The 22,292-nt window shown below is 40.0% G+C and overlaps 2 protein-coding genes across 6 annotated transcripts in view; both read left to right on the forward strand.

Annotated features, from left to right (window-relative positions):
* Window positions 1–10,100, forward strand: part of TM9SF3 (transmembrane 9 superfamily member 3) — a 58,896-nt gene extending 48,796 nt beyond the window's left edge. For all 5 annotated transcript variants that reach the window (XM_081551132.1, XM_081551134.1, XM_081551133.1 and 2 more), the window contains 6 exons: window positions 192–331; window positions 3,175–3,243; window positions 4,161–4,307; window positions 4,759–4,842; window positions 4,969–5,045; window positions 8,748–10,100. In XM_081551132.1, coding sequence (XP_081407258.1) covers window positions 192–331; window positions 3,175–3,243; window positions 4,161–4,307; window positions 4,759–4,842; window positions 4,969–5,045; window positions 8,748–8,815 — 585 coding nt within the window. In that variant the 3' untranslated portion in view covers window positions 8,816–10,100. The remainder of the gene's footprint in view (window positions 1–191; window positions 332–3,174; window positions 3,244–4,160; window positions 4,308–4,758; window positions 4,843–4,968; window positions 5,046–8,747) is intronic.
* A 7,090-nt stretch (window positions 10,101–17,190) lies between these two features.
* The window catches only part of TLL2 (tolloid like 2), a 137,299-nt gene continuing 132,197 nt past the window's right edge, over window positions 17,191–22,292 (forward strand). Inside the window, exon 1 of the mRNA XM_081551123.1 lies at window positions 17,191–17,867. Coding sequence (XP_081407249.1) covers window positions 17,678–17,867 — 190 coding nt within the window. The 5' untranslated portion in view covers window positions 17,191–17,677. The remainder of the gene's footprint in view (window positions 17,868–22,292) is intronic.

Consider the following 22,292-nt stretch of genomic DNA (forward strand, 5'->3'; position numbering starts at 1 on the left):
TTTAATTCTAATATTTTAAAGCACATTTCTTTTCCTATTGCTATTAGTATGTATTCTGCACAATTTTAACCCATTTTGAACTTAAACATTTTCTTTTATAATTAAATAGTGTTTAAATCTTTGTATCCTTTTTGTTTTTGTTAATATTATTGTTCTCTGAGTAATCACACACATTTTAATTTAATTTACAGGTGGCTGTTTGTTGCATCTGTTTTTTTGTTATCCTTCCTCTAAATCTTGTTGGTACAATACTTGGCCGAAATCTGTCAGGTCAACCCAACTTTCCTTGTCGTGTCAATGCTGTGCCTCGTCCCATACCGGAGAAAAAATGGTAAAGAGAATGCTAAATTTTATTTGATTGCTTCTCACAATATATAAATTCTTAAGGCTATTATTGCATATACATAACTTTTAGAATTGGCATGTATTTATAAGTTTAAACTTAAGGTTTGTCTTTTTCTTTCTCCTTCAACTTATATTGTTAGGAGTAGTAATAAATGGTATCTTTATTTCACTTTTTGAATATTAGTGTTATTCACAGAGAAATCAAATGCTTTGGTCAGTACACTAGTTCATAGAGGCGGATAGGACCTAATGCAGCAGCTGTTGTATTACTGCAGCCTATAAACCAAATCTGTTTTTATAAATAAAGTTTTGTTGGAATATAGCCACGCCTGTTTGTTCCCATATTGTCTATGACTGCTTTTCCACTATAGCATCAGAGTTAAACAGTTATGACAGACACCAACCATATCACCTGTAGAACACGAAATATTATCTGAGCCTTTACAGAAAAAGTTTGCCAACCCCTGGCTTACAATTTCAGTGTCCTTTCCACATTTTTTATTCAAAACAAAATTGCCACACATTTATAGCCATATATTTTGAATCAATTGAGAGATGAACTAGGGCTTCCCAGGTGGCACGAGTGGTAAAGAATCTGCCTGCCAATGCCAGAGATGCAAGAGAGGCCAGTTCAATCCCTGGATCGGAAAGATCCCCTGGAGTAGGAAATGGCACCCCGCTCCAGTATGCTTGCCTGGAAAATTCCATGCGCAGAGGAGCCTGGTGGCCTCCAATCCATAGGGCCACAAAGAGTTGAATGTGACTGAGCACATAATTTACTGACCTACATTCTTTATCTTCACTTCTGGGACAGTATAGAAATCTCTTAGATACATTTTGTCATTTTATGCACAAAATGTGTGTTTGAGGATCTCCCATAATTCAAGCTTTAATCCTGACAAAAGATGACAGGTATTTCTGTTTAACAGCTAAAGCTATTATTGCAGTAGTTTAAACATAGTTTATAGTTCATATAGTTGACTTTGAAATAGTGATTCTTGATAGATTTTTAACTTGAGATGGTTTATATTTTTCAACCTTGGACATAAAATGAGATATCACTAATATGTTTATATTTCTAATTTTTGTAATTCAAATTTGAATAAAATGTGAACTCGCTGTATATATGTTTTGCCCTTTAAAATTAGTATATGGAATGTTTCAGTGCTGATTTACGCTATTCTGCATTCATTTTACTAATTCTTAACAGACATAAATAGAATAATCTTACTGCATATTTTTTTATTCCCCATTTCATTAAAACAGCTGTATGGTAGGTTCTACATATTCATAATAGGGGATATATATTAAAATGCCTCTGTCCATAGATATTTTGCTATATTATAAATATTACTTATTTTCAAGTACTTAAACAGTCATTTGAAGACCTGGAGGTATGTAGACATTTGCAGAAGTGGAAGCTGAATAAAATAGCCCCATAGTTTAAAGGAGAGTGATCTGTTCTAGTCTTAGGAATTATACATGTTCTTTTTTTCTTGTTTTTAGATTAGTGCTTATGAGAATGTCTGTAGTCTGTGTTTTAAAGTCAGTTTTATCTTCTTCAAATCAAGATTAGCCTGTTAAGGCCCATTGATACCCTCATGTTCCTTCACCCATTACTGAGGAGGATAAGATTAAAGGAAAAGCCTAGTCAGAAGTCACAGAAGTTCCTTTGGGTCACTAGGCTGGTGAAAGAGAGGAAGAAGTAACCTGTACCCTTGCTAACTATGGGTCACGTTTAGGTGTAGGAAAGGCTCACGCGTCTCTTCATTTTCTATATGTCATTATATGGGAACCAAAATTCACATCCTAGATCTGGCAGGCAAGTCGTTTTTAACCTCTGTGGATCTTGACTTTTTATAAAAGGAGGAAAAGAGATGAGATTAAATGATCTTTAATTTTTTTTTTCAGCTCTCAAACTCATTTTCTTCTCAATTTTGTAGTTTGTTCATGTCAGAAATGGTAGTTTGCTGTCTTTTATGTGCAGTGTACTATGCCAGGCACTGGGAATACCTAGATGAATAGCTTCTGCCTGCCAGGGTTTATAATCTAGTGAGTAATTATATAAGTAATTAGTACAGTATAGTGTGGTAAGTGCAGCCTTGGAGTTACGTTCAGGAGGCAGTGGAAGAACCCACCTCTGCCTGGGAGACTTGGGAACGGCTTTATAGGGAGAACACTCAAGCCAGTACTTGCAGGAAAAGAAATATGAGACAAGGTAAGGCATTCAGGGTTGGAGAATTATTGACTGCAATCAGTAAATATTTGTTGAGTGAATGAATGAGGTTTGAATTTTATTTTTGAGTCATTCTTTGACTCCTTTTATAACTCAGAACTCAAAATACTTTAATTGTGTAATTCAAAGGAAAAGGAATTACTGAACCAAGGAAAGCATGAGCAAAGAGACTGGCAAGGCCACAATTTGGGAAGCATCATTTCAGATGGGGGAGGCAGTTTCAAAACTTGTATTTTCTTTACCTATGGCTTTCTGTAAGTAAAGGACTAAAATTTTTAGAAGTTACTGAAAAGTATAGATCAGGAGGAGACAGAGTTTTTCTTGAGTTCTGCCAGTACCAAGAATTTGTGTTCCTGAAATTCTTATCTTGGGCTTTAATGCCAAAAAGAAATTTAACTATAAAATTTTAACTATGGCTAATTTGAAATCCCATTTCAGCATTGTGCCTCTTTGAAGTTTTGTTTTTCTCTTTACTGGCTTATTTCTGTCCTTTAGATTATTTTTAAGTACCAAGTATTCTGATTCCTGTTATCAGAGTTAATATAATGTGGAAATCATACTAGAAGTTTACTGTTAATTTTAATATTTTCCAGGTTCATGGAGCCTGCAGTTATTGTTTGCCTAGGAGGAATTTTACCTTTTGGCTCAATCTTTATCGAAATGTAAGTTTTGGCAATGTATTTATGTTTCAAGAGATTTCATTGTAATAAGATATAGGAGATATAGGAGTTAGGGTGGCCCCCCTGCCCTCGCCCAGAGCCCTGCTTAGATGTTCCTCTTAGGTGCACTGGTGAAGCACCGTCATAGTGCATCATGATTGTCCCTTTACTGATGTTCCTCACTGAACTCATCTCCTTGAGGGTAGAGACTGTCTAATTCTGTTCTCGTTGCTTCTCTGATATGTGTAGGGCTTCTGTAAATATCTGTTGAAAGAATGGGTAATAGATAAGGTAACTAACAAGCAGAAGGGAACAAGAAAAAAGAGGTTAAAAAAACCCTTTTTGTGTTAATGATGGCTTGTGTAATGGAATTAGAGGAAAGGATCTTTTTTGGTATAAAATCATAGTGCCCTTTCTCTTGCAGTCCTATGAAAATGGCATAGAGCTTTCTTAGGCTTTCTTTTCCTAATTATTTTTATTTTCCTAATTTTATACATTATTATCATATCAAACCTTTTTTAAAAATTTAATTGGGTGTTTTATAAACTCCATTGCTTGTATAGTATTGTATGCAGAAAAAAATAAATGAGAGAATTTATTTTAAAAATATGAATTTTTAGCTATTTTCATTTTTCTTTCCCACAGTACACTCCTAAAGCTTCTAATTTATTCAGTTTACTCAGAGATGAATACCCTTCCCTACTAATGAATCTGTTCTTGAAAGATTATCTAAGAAAATATTTTTGAGAGAACTGTAAATGATTTAATGAACGGGGAGGAAGGGAAACTGTTGAAAGTTGCTTGGAAGAAAAATATTGAGATTTAAGTGATAACTAAGGTGCAAATGAGATTTAGCCAAGAACAGGATGAGTTTTACGAATAAAGACTGGAGAACTATGTCTTTGTTGGGTTGTATTTAGGTATTTCATCTTCACCTCTTTCTGGGCATATAAGATCTATTATGTCTATGGCTTCATGATGCTGGTGCTGGTCATCCTGTGCATTGTGACTGTCTGTGTGACCATCGTGTGCACATACTTTCTACTAAATGCAGAGGATTACAGGTGGTGAGTACTTACTTCTGGGAAGAACTTCTGGGGACCATATAATTTAAAATAAGATTGCATTTGAAATGTATCAAGTGGAGTAAAAATCTATATACACATTTTCTTAAGACAGTGTAGGAGTTTTTTCAATTGTATAAATAATTGACGATTTTAGAGAAAAAAATAGTATCAGTCAAAAAATTGGGACTATTAATGAGGGTCACTATTTTAAACATGAGGAGACATTTGAAAAAGGAAATGGTTTATTTAGGGTCATTTGTAATTGGAAATCTGACAAAATTTAGGATCTCTCCTTCCAGTTCTTAGGCTTTCTCCTTGTTGATTTATTTAAATGCCATTATACATGCATTTGTTTTTAAATATATAGAATCATAAAGGACGTTTTTATAAAATGCTTTGCTTTAAAATCTTTCAGTGCCATCCATTCAAAAGAGTTCCTTTTTTTCTTCAGGCAATGGACAAGTTTTCTCTCTGCTGCATCCACTGCAATTTATGTTTACATGTATTCCTTTTACTACTATTTTTTCAAAACAAAGTAAGTGGAGACATTTTCTCATTTTGTATTTTAGAAACTAAGTTTATCATTTAAATGCTAGAATTTAGGCCTTATGTTGAAAGTAAAAATGGATATACTATATATAATTTTTTGGTTTTATTTCAGGATGTATGGCTTATTTCAAACATCATTTTACTTTGGATATATGGCGGTATTTAGCACAGCCTTGGGGATAATGTGTGGTAAGTTCTGAAATTCTTGGAATATCATGAGTAAATCTCTGAGTGTTTCTGAATCAGGAAAATACAGTAATTGGAAACTGAGAAATAACCTTCTATTGTTTGATCAGGAACACCAAAAGAAACTCAAACAACTGATTTCAGTCCTTTTAACTATTCCTCAAAATCTAATTTATTACCTCACTGATTTCTTTAATTTCCTGTTTTTAATAATTATGTATAGCACTATTTCCCATACCACAGTTAGTTTTTCATTTATGTCGAGAATTGCCTTTTTTTTTTTTTTTTTTTTAAAGCTTAGATTTTTTGGAAAAGATTATTGTGTAAACATGTTAAGATTTTGGCCGAATGATTTTTGTTTGGAAGTTTCTGTTCCCCTGTTCATGTAAAAGTGTCCAGGAGGCAGCACAGTTGACTGGTTATGAGTACACACTTGGGTGCTTGCAGACTGGACTTAAGTTCTGCCTGTACAGTCTGTGGTTCTATACCTTGATCCATTCCCCAAGCTCTCCAAACGTCTATAAAAGGAGGATAATATCACTGCTTCATGGATCTATCACAGTCTTCCATTAAATGGAAGAGGTGATAGTTATCACCATAAAGTGTATAGTATGTGTGAAATAGCTAGAAAATGAAGAAAGAACTTTTTAGAAGCACCATGAAAAATGGAAAAGACATGGACTGGAAAGCCTAAGAGACCTGGATTAAATCTCCATGCTGCCACTTAACCTTTGTGGCCATGGGAGGGCATATTAACCTAAGTCTCATTTTCTAATCTATAAAATGGGCATATCTTTCAGAGTAGTTATCTGTAATAGTGTCATGTGTATAAAGCACCAGGTATAATGCAGGTCTGTTATTAGGTGGTGAGACGTATGAGATGTGGTGGGGAATTTTGGGGAGGAGCTTTGAGGGGCCAGTCTTGATTGTGAATCGTAGTGCCCCTGTTTAATAGCTAAATTTTTTGAATGCTTTTCCTGTTGAAATTTCATCTTGCTGCCTGACAGTCCTGGCACATTTACAGTTCCCTGCTGATCTGGCAATGCCCCAACATTTATTCTTTAATGGGTTTATATGCCTTCAGTGCTAATCTGTTTTTGTCGGGGAGGGGAACGAGTTCACACTGGAAATGATTAAAATGTCATCATAATACAAAAATTACACATTCTCATCGGGTTATGTTGCTAATACGCTTTTTCAATCAGTAATTGAAAGAAAAGTATATATATTTTTTAATGTAGGAAAAAATAATTATGTTAAGGGGGAAATAATTAGATTGCTGCAGACTTTATGTTTTGAGCATAGCATTTTAGTTTTAAAAAAATTAAGTTTGGTATTATTCTCAAGACATTTATTTTTCTAGAGAGCATATTCAGTCTCTTCCTTTTATAAACTAATATTTTATAAGGTTATTCTTGAGATACTCATAAGATTAAGAAAAATGATTCTATAGATTGACACTATTTTGCTTTTAAGCATATCTCTGCTCAAAAGGGAACAATATTTTGTAAGTCTCAAAAATTGTATTTGCTTATTGGGCTAGTATTGTGCCAGTTAAATTTTTGATTCTACCTAAAACTTTACAGATACTTTAAAAAGAATTCAGGTTTTTAAAATGGAATGGTTATTTCCACTTATCTTATAAGGACTTGTATATAGCTATTTTAAAATGAATTATCACTATGTTCAAGTATAATATAATAATTTCATATTAAAAAATAAGTGTCTATTTATTACAAAAATAGGTTTCCTTTATTGTCTGGGTGGGTTTTTAAAATATTTTCAATATTTAATTATGGGGAATTTTCAAATATATACAAAAAGAGAAACAGTAGTATATATGTAGTGGGTCCCATGTACCTAACACATCTAACAGTAATTATCAACTTGTAGCCAGTCTTGTCTTATTTCTGTTCCCACTTTACCTCCTCTTTTTTGATGTGAATCTCGAACTTCATGTCATTTTAGCTGTAAACATTTGTGTGTGTGCATGTATATGCATGTGGGTATATAGATACATCAAATATGCAGTGTTTATATAATTATTATATAGCTATAATATATAAGAATGCAGTTATATAATAATATTTTAATATATATATAATTTCCTAATGTGCTCAAATATTCACTTAGTATTCACTTTTATCCCACACGTCGTCATTTCTTTTTTAATACAGTTTGCATCAAGATCCAATTAAAGTCCATGCATTGCTTGGTAAAACTGTCTTTTAAGCAGCTTTAAATCTATTGATGTTCACTCTATTTTCTCTTTCAATTACTTAAGAGACTTAGGTTTTGGTTGGTTTGTTTGTTTGAAGTCCTGGTGGGTTTTTTACATTCTGGGTTAGGCTGATTGTATCCCTAAGGTGTTACTTAATGTTTCTCTGTGTGCTTCCCCCCGTAATTCCTGTAAAGTGGTAGTTAGATCTATAGACCTGATCATATTCAAGAATACTTGTCCAAGAACACTTAACAGGTGGTTTGTAAACTTTCATAAGGAGGCACTTAAATGTCTGGTTGTCTCTGTGAGGTTAGCAGCCATTGATAATTATTGCCTAGTTCTTCCACTAAGTCATTAGTGGTTACAATATTCTCATTCATTCAATTGTTCCTTTTATATTTGTTAGCTGGGACACTTCTCTAAGGAGAAACTTCCTTTCATCGGCCATTTGGTTCCCTTGAGGTACAGTTTACATATGTATAGGAAAGGCAGAAAGACTTATTTTTTCCTTGTATGCACCAGTTGAGTGAATAAAAGTTAGTTCAAAGGTAGCCAGTTAGGTGTATGTGTGTGTATCATTAACTCATGGAAGACTGACTTTTAGACTTTGATGGTAAATTCCTAAATCCAGTGGAGAATCTTCTCTATCATACGAATGACCACCTGTCTTGTTCTAAAGATCTCTTAGTATTTACAGTAAAGAACTATACTGTTCATTCATTCATTCAACAAATATTTATTGAGTTATCTTATTATGTGCCAAGCACTTTTTTAGGGCCAGGAGGCAGAAACTTAATTTAACAAAACAGAAACACCCCTGCTTTCTGATACTTTGGGCCCTGTTTGAGGCTAACTATTCAAAAACAGCATTTCAAAATTCCTGATCTACTTATCTATCTCTCTCATCCATGCCCTCAAATGCCTACCTTTATACCAATCACACAGCTTCTACAATTTAAACATAAAAAAGAAGCCATCAGAAATGTGTCCTCTCTAGAGCTTCAGATGCTACTGGGCCATGGGTCTCAGTCCTTCTCTGAGAGAACTCCCAGTCACTTCTTACTAAATTATCCATAAGTGTATCATATTATTTGGAGAACATGTTAGTATTGTTTTAATAACCTAGAATAATCTATGCTTAAATTTTTAAAAGACTTATTTTTTTCATTTAATGAATTTTTGTCATTCTGAAATTATTCTGTCTTTTTAAGAGATTATTTTAATTCATATAGTTCATAATTTATGTAATAATTGATATTTAACTATAAAAATGTTACATCAGGCCAGACTTGGTATATGACAGCAACAGGTGATTTGCAAAACAAGTGACACTATTTTAGTAAGTTTAGGGAGAATGCTATCATTAGATGTTATCTTGAAAAAAGAATAACTTTACAAAGCAGAGAGCATTTAGTATTTGTTTGTAAATGATGGGTGCTGCTCTGTATGTATTTATTTCAAAACATCTTATTTTATCTTTACAGGAGCAATTGGTTACATGGGAACAAGTGCCTTTGTCCGAAAAATCTATACTAATGTGAAAATTGACTAAAGACCCAAGGAAGCCTGGAACTTCGGATCAATTTCTCTTTCACAGGGGTGGAACTTGCACAGCAAAAAAAAAAAAAGGCGCAAGAAGAGATTTGGGCTTTAACACTGGGTACTTTGTGGGTCTCTTTCGTGGATGGCTTAAAGTAACATCTATTTCCATTGATCCTAGGTTCTTACTGACTGCTTTCTCCAACTGTTCACAGCAAATGCTTGGATTTTATGCAGTAGGCATTACTAAAGTACATGGCTAAACTTCCCAAAAACTAGCTCATTAAAGATGAAATAGACCAGCTCTCTTCAGTGAAGAGGACAAATAGTTTATTTAAAGCATTTGTTCCAATAAAATAAATAGAGGGAAACTTGGATGCTAAAATTACATGAATAGAAATCTTCCTGGCACTAGTGTTTCTACAATACTGAAAAATGATGTTCCAGAAAGATTACTTTTTTCTCTTATTTTTACTGCCATCATCAACCTATTGTGGGACATTTTTATATATTGAACCTGGGTTCTTTCTCGACCTGCTTCCCCCCCCCCAATTCAACTGCATCTTTTTTTTTTTTAAGAGAAAATTTAAAAATATTAAATCCTGCATGTAATATATCTGCTGTCATCTTAGTTGGACCAACTTCCCATTTATTTATCTTAAAACTATCCAGTTACATCTTAATTCCATCCAAAGAAGATACAGTTTGAAGATAGAGGTGTACTCTCTACAATGCAATTTACTGTACAGTTAGAAAGCAAATTGTTAAATGGAGAAGATGTTTGTTTTTATTAAACATTTTGAGATTTAGATAAACTACATTTTAACTGAATGTCTAAAGTGATTATCTGCCCCCTCCCCCCAAGTTAGTCTTACATCTTTTTTGGGTTTGAATGAAGGTTTTACATAAGAAATTATTAAAAACAAGGGGGGTGGGTAATAAATGTATATAACATTAAATAATGTAATGTAGGTGTAGATTCCCAAATGCATTTGGATGTACAGATTGACTACGGAGTACTTTTCTCTGATGATGATTGGTGTAGAAATGTGTGAATTTGGGTGGCTTTTTACATCTTGCCTACCACTGCATGAAACATTGGGGTTTCTTCAAAATGTGTGTGTCATACTTCTTTTGGGAGGGGGGATTGTTTTCTTTTGTTTTTCTTCCTGAGACTCCCTACAGGAGCCAAATTTGTAATTTAGAAACATTTAATTTTGTTAATCCTGTCTGGGGCACTTAAGTAACATCTAAAGCATTACTGCTTTAGAATGTTAAAATAAAATTTCCTGACCAAATTGTTTTGTGAAAATACATGTGTTTGCAATTTGAAGATATCTTTTCAAAAGACAGTATTACTGAATGCAGGGGTTTTTTTTTATCATGCTTTTCTGATACAAGGGACCCATACTTTAAAATCCCCAATATTGCTTTCATCTAGATTATCCAGTGCAGTCACAAAATGAATGAGAAGCCCTTTGAATGAAATTGTAGCACAAAAGCTGTTCAGGTCAGTGTACTATATAAAGTGGGGTTGGTAAAAGTGGTTAGTGTACTAGAGGATGAGCAAATAAAGCTTACAGTTTTCTAAGAGAAGTAATTTTAATTTTGAATACATCTTTCTGGAATGGTCCATAATGTGAAGTTTTCCTAGAACCATTGAGTTTCTAGTTTAATAGTTTGCTATGCAAATGACCACCTAAAAACTATACTGTATATTGGTATTTTTAGAAAGACTCAAAACATTTTAATCTTAATGTATTTAAACCTTAACATGAAGTTCATGCCATTCAGAGTTACATAAGGTGTTTTCATTACAAAATATGTTTCTGTAAATTAATAGACCTGCATCCTATAATATAGCATTAAAGACTATAAAGGGTGGCAAGTTTGATTTCTTACCACTTAAGTATGACTGACATGAACAAACAGAAGTTTGAGCAAAAGCTGTCAGGAAATCCTCTTCTTCAAGCCAAAATATTATATTAAGTGTAACCTGCTAGTTCCTTCATTTTCTGTTTTTTCTCACACCTGCCTTTAAGATCTAATAAAAAAAAGAACTAAAAGTTAGTACTTAATGGCTTATGTTATATAACTTTTAAACTACATGTAAAATTCTTATAAGAACATAGAGTCTATCTGATAGATTGTAAATTGGGTGGCAAGCTTCTATCTTCATAAAATGGAATTTGTTTCTCATGAATCTTTCAGGTAAGATACAGGGTTTTTAAAGAATGAGTGGTTTAGCTGCATTCAGGTACACCAGTTCTTTTACTAAACTAATCCATATTTGAAATCCTTTGGAATCTTCACTGAAAAATAATTTTGTAATATCCAAATACATTAAGAACTTTATTAAAATGAGTATCAGTCACCTTGAAAAGTCCTTTAGAAAATAGGTATTGGTTTATGGCTTTGTAGAGGGCCTGGGTTGTATATGTGTGTGTGTGTGTGTGTGTGTGTGTGTGTTTGTATGTATGTATGTGTCTTGAAGAAGATGTGATCCACAAATAGTTTAGTTCCATAGCTTTCAGTTGTAGAATAGCAAAATATATTATTTAAGTTAATCAAAGGATAAGATTTTTCCACTTCATAAATGCTATTTGTCTTTCATTTATTAACATTTGCTCAACTTAGCAACTGAAGTTTTGAATACTCTCAAAAACTGGGGATTTGTATCTGTAAGCACGCTTCACCCGAAATTTAGCTGCGTTAGTGACATTGTTAATACGTATACCCTAGTACAAGAGTGGGCTCCCCTGGTGGCTCCGATGAGAAAGAATTTGCCTGCCATGCAGGAGACCTGGGTTTGATCCCTGGGTGGGGAAGATCCCCTGGAGGAGAGCATGACAGCCCGCTCCAGTATTCTTGCCTGGAGAATCCCATGGACAGAGGAGCCTGGCAGTGCAAGAGTAGGATAAGGTGGAAATGTAGTGACTGGAAAGTTGGGAAAGCATTCTTTAGTATATCATGTTGGGCTTCTGGATTGTATGGAGTTTGCCCATAAATTAAGCCCCATGCCCTTGGAATTAATTACATTGTGATTTCTGAACCTAGTGAATGGTATGCTTGAGTGTTTTCCATTGAGAGTGGATGGATCCCTTTATAAAGGTGGTTGCTGCAAACTCCAGTTCTTCCAAAAGCCACTTTATTCAGGGTTTGTCCACAAATTGTATTCATTTTGATAAACTTTTTGTTTCCTAAATGTTTACTGATCACCATATGCCAAATGTTTTGCAAATAAATATTAGTTTAAGATTTCCTGGTTTTTTTTTTTACAAATGTAAAAAAAAAAAATAATGTATCAGTGTAATTTGTTCAGGAAAAGCTACATATTGAAGGGCTTCTGTATAGGAATTTTGAGAAAGAAAAGCCTATTTGTAATCTATACACAGCAGTTTCATCTGGGTTTTAAGCTTAGGTTTCAGTGTGTCTTAGTGCTTCATTCTGTTGATTTATTGGCACACGTAATTAATAGGAGTAGTGACATGAAAATACAAGTATTCATTAATGTTTTATATCTTCATAAAAATTGCATAGTTATGAAGCTATATTTTAACAATATGTTAAGGAGATCAGAGAAGTGAAAATTTATCAAGACTGGAAGTGTGTATAGAAATAGACTAGATTTGGAGGTAAGGTAGATCAGAAGGTTGACATATCACTGCAGAAAGTTTATAAGATTTAAATTAAGTTTGAGGAATAACTTTTGTTCTGTGAGCATTTTCTAAAAGCCATCTGATTTGACCTCTTTAGAGCTGTAGGCAGACTTGTGCAGACAAAGGAAAAATTAAGTTCTTGTTTCACTGTTATTAGGATATGGAAATAAACTGTTGTGAAAATTGTTCATCTTGAAGTATTGGTGAATGGGGCTAATAATTGATAAAGCAGCATTTTGTGTGCTTGCCCCAGTTCATCAGTTTAGGTCATTTGAAGGTTACAAACATTATAAGTAAGAGCTTAAAGGAAAGGAGGAAATAATATGGCATTCTATTTGAAGGACAGCAGAGTATCTTTGGAAAAGCAGTCCCACTTGGGCTTTTCAGCTGTGTCAGACTCGAACCTCTAAATCCCCGGAGTACGGACAATTGGTGACAGTTGGAAGGAAACAGGTACTACTCAGTGATGACTTCCATTTTTGTACTCACCCATGATTTGTGTAGGCCATGTTCCAACTGGCTTTTTAGTAATAGAAATCCAGTGCAGTGTATAATGTATCACGTTTGAAGTTCTAATCTAGTCTGTTAATCTAACTGAAGTTGAATTTTTAAAAAGTAATAAAAAGTCAAATGTTCTTCCCTTGGATGCTTTATTTCCTTTTTGAAGCAGATGATCCAAGCATAAAGGATAACCCATTATTATTGGCACACATATGAAGAGATTACTAATAGCTTTCCACAATTAAATAAAGCAGGGGTCAGCAAGCTTTCTGTAAAAAGCCCAATAGGAAATATTTGAGGCTTTGAGAGCCGTACAGTCTGTCACAACTGCGCTACCATTGTAGCACAACAGCCATGGGAGACAGTACATCAGCTAATGAGCATGGCTCTGTTCCAATAAAACAACAGAAACAGCCAGCAGGTCATAGTGTGCTGACCCTTGAAACAAAGGATTTAAAATTTGAGATTTGGGTATTTTCCCCAACCTCATACTTTGAGGGAAAAAATGTACAGAAAGTGGGAAGAATGGTATATTGAATAAGATTTGTCTTTTTAAGAAATGATTTTTTCTCTCATTACCATTCTTTTGACTTTCTTTGTATACAGACTCTGACTCCAGCATTCAAACTCCTCTGTCCCTGTCATTCTGATTGAGAATACTTTGTATTTGTCTAGTACTGCTGTTGCACAACAGTTTGACTTGCATCCTCTCACAACTATCCTGTGAAGCTGATAGCGTAGGCAGCTACATTTTAAGAAACTAGAGCAGCTAAAGAGTTCCTTGTTTTTAGCCCAAGAGAAATCAAAATTAGGTCCTATTTTGATGGCTGTAACTGTAAAATGGGAATGTCACTTCTCTGGCTTATGGAAGAGATATTCATAGAGATCACGTTGGAAATGAGTGTTCTATAGCAATGGATGGGATTATTTTTGTTGTACTACTAATACATCAAAAGTAGTGGTGAACTTCTCCAAGTCTATTTGTACTTTTTTTCATCTTCAGTTTTAACTAGTTACTTAAATTCTTGTCAGCCTGCTTGATTCTTTTCTCCCCCTGATTTTATTATCAGCCCCAGTTGACACCTTGGAAATTCCTGTTAGCTGAATAGTTTAAATTGGTGCAAATTTGAGTACTTTAGATCTCTTTAGTGGGTGCTTTTGTCTGGTTGGAAAACTAGGAGTTTAATAGAGGAAACTGTTACACAACTAACTTCTGAATTTCACAGTGAGAGCTTCTATTAAATAGCTAATCAACAGTTTAACATTAGAAGCTGCTGCTAAGTCGCTTCAGTCGTGTCCGACTCTGTGTGACCCATAGACGGCAGCCCACCAGGCTCCCCCGTCCCTGGGATTCTCCAGGCAAGAATACTGGAGTGGGTTGCCATTTCCTTCTCCATTAGAAGGGGAGGGAATAAATTTGTGTTGGGACTCATGGAGTCAATGGTAATGCAGTCTACAAATGTTTTTAAAGTTATCTTCAAGGTTTTGCATACTTAAGGTGGTAGGAGTTTCAAATTTTTTAAATGGAGGACATAGTTGTAGGGGGAATTTTGACAAGTCATTTAAACTAGCCCATGTCAGTTCTTATGGCTCTGTGTAAGCCATTAAGATTATGGGACCTAACCTTGGAGGTCACTGAAGGGAAGAGAGGGTCCAGAGAGTAAGATGTGAAAGGCAGAGTTGGTTAGACAGGTCTGATACAGGTTAGAGACCCAGAAGGGTAGGACAGACAAATAGGTTGTAAGTGTCATAGGTGTGGTAGCTGCTGTAATGTTGGCATGAAGATGCAGCCTGTAGTTAAGAAGTTGTGCCTGGCAAAGACATGGAGCAGCAAGGCTCTATTAGGATGAATGCAAGATGTTTAATCAATGTGAGTAGACATGATGGAGATGGCAAGAGCCCGAGGCTGGAATACACATGTAAGGACAGCCTGATGATGGGTGGAGGGCCTGGTGTGCCGCCCTTAAACGGGCTTGGGTAGAGGTCTCAGCCACAGAAGGTTTTAAACAGCTGCTGAAAATTGTAACAGTATTAAATATTTAAAAAACTCAAAGTACTGTCTCAGTGGTCAGTTCATGTAAACCAAGAAATAAACTAGCAAATGAGAGTGCCCTCTTTACCCTGAAGGGTCTGCTCCCCGCCTTGGAGAAGGTGGTGTGTGGTAACCTGGAAAGGCATGAAGAAGAAGGGACCTTTGCGGAGTAGTTATGGAGGATAAAACTTGGTAGGGGTGGAGGTGTTTTGAGAGCTGCTGCAAGGAAAGAGTTGGGTGGATGACAGACATCTGACTGAAAAGGGACAGTTGTATGGACTTGCAATCATGAGCTGTGGAGGAGGAAACCCACAAATAACTAATGGAACTGAGTTGAGTGGCTTTAGATCCCAAAGCCTTTTATTCCAAATCTATCTCTAGTTTTTTTATGGAAGTTAAAAAATACATTTATAAAATTATTTGATCCCCAATTAGAGTTTAAAATGTAAAAGTGGTAAGTGAAATCAGAAAACATGAAGCTGAGAAAAAATATTAACCATCGCTTTCGATTGTTTCTAATTTTTCTGTACTATGACTCAAGTAGTTTGTTCATACTTGTCTGATAGCCTTTAAGATAGCATTCAAACAGGGCATCTGACATAAAGCTGCAGTTTGCTCATCCCAGAGCACGACTGTCTTCAAAATATTTGGGCAAAGAATGTTGGTGAGAAGCCTGGCAGCTACTCACGAGGTGGGGATTAGAGGCAATAAAAGCTCACAACCTTGGTGCTTGCACAAGAGGTTGCCTGTAATGTCTATTTTCCGGAGGAATTCCCTGCTAATGAGGCCAGTTGGCTGTTCGCCTAGTGCCATCTGGAGACCTGGAAGTGTCACAGAAGTTTGTTAGGCTTTTGAGATGTTGACTTTGTGGACTTGTCTACTGACAGGTGGTGACCTTCACTGGGTTAAATGCAGAGACCTATGGCGTTGGGTTTGACTCCTTCCAGCGTTCAGGCAGAAATGACGTTCAACTCCTTCCCATACCTATTTAATGGCCACTTGGTCTTCCCTGCCATTTGGTGGCATCCATTCCCCTCTCTCCCCCCGCCTGCCCCAGATTACTTCCTCCCCTCTGTCAGTTCTTCTTGCACAATCTGGCTCCATCCTATATGTGCCCATTTGATGAAGGCTCAGCATGCAGCAGGGTCAACTTAACATTTCTAAGGGCCAAGACAAAACACGCAGTAGTTAAACCTTTACTGGGTTGTAGGACTTGTCACCCTACTTACTAGATGATCATAATGCAAGAAATTCAGAATCCTGTGTAAAGCCCAGCTCTGGGCTCCCTGTCTGCTGTTTTGTCATTGGTGACTGTGAAACCATGTTGAAATCCCAAAGGAAATCTTGGTCCCTTTTCTGCTTGCAGTTTAAATGGAAAAAAGATTCCACTGGGTGTGATGCTGACTACACATTGATGTATTTTACTTCTTAATGGGGCAATTTTGCTTTTGTAGAAAGGTCTTTGAAAAGCCTCTTGGTAATAGCATTTTTATGTCTATAAATCAAATTGGCTCAGTTCTAACAATTTTTGCATTTAAGGTACAGCATAGGAGGGGGTTTCAAATATCTCTTGATTATTCTCTTACATTATTTGGGCATATGTTTTTAATTAGCAAAAAATTAACTAGACTTCAGAAATTGGTTGTTTTTATTCCATCAAGTTAATGGTGAGTGGCTTATTTAATAAAACATGCCTGTAATTTAACACAAATAGTAGGTACAGCTGTTCGTTTGTCAATCTTTTTGCCTGTATGAAGCGTCTTGCGCTGTTTTCCTAAAGGATACGGTCACGTAGAGGGGAAATCCGTCATTTTAAATCATCATTTTCCAAGCCACTCAATATCACCAGCCATACGTTAGGTTAGGTGGTTACTTCAGCAAGCGCCGGTCACGGCTGGACGAGGGAATTTGGAGAAAGCTGAGGATTGTAATCGTCGGTTTTTTTCTGCGCCAAAAGCGACCCAAAGAGAAGATTCGCTTCATCCCTACAGGGAAATGATTCTCCGAAAAGCACATAGCAAGCTGGTAATGGGGATCGCTCGCATTGATTGGGTTTCTGGTCCGGCGCTCAGAGCTCTAGCCACTGCCTCCTGTCTTCACCCACGTGTGCACCGGGGAGTTGTAAAGTGAATTTTGAGAATAAAGCAAGGCGGGAAGTCCAGCCTTGATCTTCAGGAGCAGCGTTGAAGGGAGAGTGGGCCAGAGGCGCTGTAACACCCAGAGAAGGGCGCCCTAGGCTCGCTCGGTGGGAGCTCGGCGGGCCCCGGGTCCTTGCCTTCAGCATCTGCACCTCGCTCCCCTTCCTCCGAAGTTGCGGAGGTGCCGGGAAGAGGAGGGGCCTCGCCTCGGGGGCCCGAGTGATTGGCTGCCCGGGGCCCCTGGCGAGGGCTGTGCAGTTCAGCCCGGGTGGAGAGGGGCGGAGCGGCCACTGCTCCAACCACTGCCACAGTCGCAGCCGCCGCAGCCTCGGCCGCCGAGCAAGTAGCTCCGAGCAGCGGCTTCCTAGGCGCGCGGACGCGGACCGGGACGCTGCGCCTGGGGGTTCCGCGCCCGCGCCATGCTCGGCAGCCGCGCGTAATCTCCGTGCCGGGTTGCCGCTGACCCGACTCTACGCGGTCCCTCGCCCGAGAGTCCAGCTTTCGGTGCACTCAACTCCCTCGGTCTTGGCCGGCCGATCGCAACCATGCCCCGTGTGTCTGCGCTCGGGGCCCTTGTGCCATTGCTGCTGCCTCTCCTGCTACTGCTGCTGCCGCTGCCCCGCGACGCCTGGGGGCTCGCGGAGCGCTCGGACACCACCTGGGACTCCTCGGCTCTGGAAGGCGAGGAGAGCGCGGAGCAGCAGCTGGAGCATTACCATGACCCGTGCAAAGCCGGTAGGTGCCGCCGCTGCCGGGGAAGTCCGGCAGAAGTTTGCCTTTGAAATGCAAACGAGGTAGTGGGCAAGCCAGCGCGGCAGTCTGTGGGGGCGGGTCACCCTTCCCCTCCGCTGAGATCCCCTGGACTCCCCGGGAAAACAATGCCCCAGAGGGACTGCTTAAATACCTCTCCGGCTGGGACGTCCTGGCTCCTGGTGTGCGTCGCGGACCGGGTGGCGGCCGCGGGAATGTCCCCAAAGTGTCCGAGGCCGAGAGGGCGCCCAGGGGCTGGGACAAGCCCCCGGGTCGCCTGACAGCCAGGTGGTCAGCACGGGCCACCGCCGGACGCGCTGAGCTGGAGCAGAGGGGCGGGAACCGGGCTGGGCGCGGCGTTCCCAGGCTCAGACGGAGTCTTTGGCTCCGATTTCATGGCATTTGTAAGTTTCACGCAAAGTTTCCCAAGATCTTGTGGTTACTCTTGGGAAGAAAGTTAAAAGAGCGAAAAGCTTCACAGCAGGCAAAAGGAAAGCGGTAGCCGATGGAAAACGAGCATGACTCGAGTTGCTGCAGACCCGCGTAGCCCGCTCTGTGGTCGGGGCTGGGGGTCGTCCTAAGCGGGTAGAGATGGAAGTCGTCAGGTGCTCTAATCCGGACAGGAAGCCGCGCCCCGGGACGCGCGGGTCTTTCTGGCGCTAATCGCGGCCCGGGCGCTGCAGCTCCAGTTTCCCACTAAGGGTTCGTGTGTCCCAAGGGTTGCGGCATTAGCCGCTGCAAAGCCCGAGGGCATGTTCCAAAGAAAGCCGTGGGTCTGGAGCAGTTCCCAGCTGGAACCGAGGGGTGCTCACACTCCCTAGAGAGGGTTGGTCTGAAGCCCGCCGAGCAGCTCCTGGCCCGGGGCCGCGGGTGTTTATCTCTGGGCAGGGTCCGGCTGGTTCTCTGGGCGGCCCGCAGAGACGAGCGGACCGAAGGAAGCTCGCATCCTCCAGGCGCAGAAGGGCAGGGCGCTTTACCTCTGTTGAGTGAGGGCATGCCGTGGGCCGGTGTGGGCCCCGCTCCCTCACTCCCTGGAGAGGCTCAGTCTCCCTCTAGTAGGCTCAAGTTTCTCTTCCGCACTGGGGACAGTAATTGTCGAAGGTCTCATATAATTTATGGGGAAATTCTCTGCACATGGAGTAATGATGAAGACACTGCTTGTGTTGTTACTGCAGCCCGTGTAGTCTAGGCTCTGGGTTGGACAGGTCAGAAGTCGGTGAAATCTAGGGCAGACCAGGTTACTCCGAGGCCAGAGAACCTAGGAGAGTGTAAGACTTGAGAATTTTGTGGAGGGTGCCGATCAAACCAGGCTTGAGGGCCTGGTCTTACCCTGAAGGAAGATTTCTCCAGAATAACAGTCCATTGCTGTACCTTGTGGGGTTTCAGAGTTAGGAAGGAGGACAAAGACTCGATCCCTGGGTACTTTGAGAGAATATCCACAGGTAGCATGTCTGACTGAGGTGTCTCGGTTCCTCACTGGATCTAGGTCCCAACCAGGCTTGAATGGTGGCCTTGCCTGAGAAGGGCACTGAGGATACAAAACTGGGATGGGGGCTAAATGGAGTAGATCAGCCATCAGCCATCACCTGCACCTGTCAGATCCTGGATTTCACTGGTTGTGAAATGGGGGCCTGTGGGAGGCAGTGTGGGCCTGAATGGGGTAGCAGTCAGTGTGCTGGAGAATGTATCGAGCATCTCTAGGACGCTGAGTGCTGATCTGGGCCCTGTGAATCTGGGTGAGAGATATAGGTCTTGTCTGGGAGCTCTCCAGCTGCTGGTCTCAGCTTTGTGGAATAACACTAACGCAGCTTGGGGCCTCATTTTTCTCCAATAATTTTGGAGAAATTGCTAGATAACCAGGGCATGCATGTTCTGTGACTTCCCAGATGGGCAGGCAGGGCTAGGAAAGTAGGTGTAGGGTTTCAGCCAGCTCCGAGCATCCTCCACAGCCATCGTCCTCCCAATCCCCTGACCTCTCCCTCATCCATGCCAATGCTAAGAGGGTCCAGAAGAGGGCGACGGCAAGGGAGACATCAATAGGCTCAGGCTTGTGGAAATTCCCTGAGCAAGGGAACAGCCTCTAAGGACAATAAGCAGTTCACCAAGGACTGGCATCTCAATGAAAGGACGTGCCTCTCGGCTTGTGAAGAACACTGCCTTTGCTGGTTCTATATTCAAACCAAACCTTAAAGGGCAGCCTGTCTTCCTATCTCAGCCACATGCTAATCCCTGACTTCTCTTGGCCAGAGCCCCTTGCCTAGGACCTGCCTTGAGTCTTCAAATCTAAAACACCTCCCACTTGCCCTTCTTGAGCCAGGGGTCTCCATTCTGTGGAGGATACAGAGTGCAGACAGAGAGTCTGGGGTCTGTTCCTAGCCTCTCAGAAGCTGTGTTCCTTGACATGTTCCTCTCTGGGTCTTAGTTCCTCATCCATAGAGTGAAACTGTTGGACTAGTTAGGGTGGCAGACTGCCAGGTCCAGGGAGCTGGCTCTCTTAGTCCACATCAGCCCCCTTCACACCTTGCGAGCCCTTGAGTTTGTGCCCCCAGCTCCTTCCTTCTGTATGGTTCTATGACCTTTGCTTCCAGCTCAGGCTCTCAGAGGCTGACCAAACTGGTCAGTGTTCTGTCATTTACACTTTTACTATTTGCTCATTTTACTATTTACTCTGTCATTTACAAACTATGTGACCTTGGGCAAGTCACTTGATTTCTCTGTGCCTTAGTTTCCTCATTTGTAAATAAGGATGATTCCTAATAGGTTAGTGTGCTTAGGACAGTACCTGACTTATAGTTAAGTACTTGATAAACAGATTTCCTAGAAACTTGTTGAAAGAACATCTTCATGCTTATCTTTGGAATAAGTTTTGAATTGCTAAATTTAAATTTACTAATAGACAATCTAACTGAGGAACTTCACTGGTGGTCCAGTGGTTAAGAATCCATCTTCCAATGCAGGAAACTCAGGTTCGATCCCTGGTCAGGGAACTAAGATCCCACATGCCTTGGGACACCTAAGCCCATGTGCTGCAACAAAGATTCCAGCTGCTGCAACTAAGACCTGATTCAGTCGAACAAATAAATAAATATTTTTTTAAAAAAACCAATCTATTTAATGCTGTAAAAAGGAATGCTTTTGAATCATATGATCTTGAAATGGGAGTGGACCTGAAAAGTGCTCCTGACCTGGGGAGGGTAAGATGCTTGGGGCTTCCTGGGTGTGGTCTCTGTCTGGTGGTCCATGGGTGTGCTGTTTGCTTTTCATCTGACACTGCAAATGAGGTCAAGAGTTTAACTGAGCAAATTACAAGACATCCTTTCAACCACCATGTCCCTAAGAACAACTTTTGCAAAGCTTCTGAGAGCTTCTCCAGCCTGCTTGCCCTCACTTGTAATTCCTTAGCTTCACCCAGAGCCAGAGGCCTGAATCCTTATCCTGACCCTGCCTCTTACTCTTCATATAGCCTTGAGCAAGTCCTTCACCTCTCTGTGCCTCAGTTTTCTCATCTGCAAAATGGGGATGGGGACAAAACTGCTTCTAGGGCAGACATAAGGCTAGTTGTAGTTGTATTTCTGAGAGGGCAGGGTCTTAGACAGGGCTTGTGTGTAGATAGATTGTTTAGGAGGTGACCCCTAGCAGCAGGGTGAGGGAGCAGGGCAAGTATGACCAGGAAAGAGGAAATCCAATGAAGGGAGAGGAATCCAGGTAACTGCCTTAAGTTAATAGGGCCATGTTCCCACCTAGCCCTTCCATAAGGCCTCCCAGAATTATCTGCCCAGGAAACGGGAGGCTGGAACATTTATACAAAAGCTGCTGATCTTCGTTGTTTGCTCCCTTTTCCAGCTTCTATCCCTGTGTAAAAAACCACCCGAACTCTGTAGTATTGAACAACTGCCAGTTTACACTGTAGGTGAGTCTGTAGATAAGGAGTTTGGAAAGGGCACAGCAGAAATGATCTGCCTCTGCTCCATGGTGTCTGAGCCTCTGCTGGGTAGGCGTGCAGGCTGAGGGTGACTTGACAGCTGGGAGCTGGCATCATTGGAGACTCACTGGTTCTCTCATATCTGGCAGCTGAGGCTGGCTATTGCCCAGAGCCTCAGTTGAAGTGTTGGCCCGAACCTACAGGTGACCTCTCTGTGTGGTCTCTCTATGTGGGCTGGTTAGGCTTCCTCACAGCATGGCAACTGGATTCTAGGTGTACACATCCCAAGGGAACCAGATGGCAGCTGTATTTCCTCATGACCTTGCCTCGGGAGCTACGTAACATCTCTTCTGCCATGGTTACAAGCTTTCCCAAATTCAAGGGACATAAACATAGCCCACCTATCCAAGGAGGAGTGTTAAAGTCACATTGTTAAAACAGCATGTGGAGTGACTTCCCTGGTGGTCCAGTGGCTAAGACTCCGTGCT

This window comes from Giraffa tippelskirchi, chromosome 2 (assembly GCF_054371585.1).
Source record: "Giraffa tippelskirchi isolate mGirTip1 chromosome 2, T2T-mGirTip1v1.2.pri, whole genome shotgun sequence".
Lineage (NCBI taxonomy): Eukaryota > Metazoa > Chordata > Mammalia > Artiodactyla > Giraffidae > Giraffa > Giraffa tippelskirchi.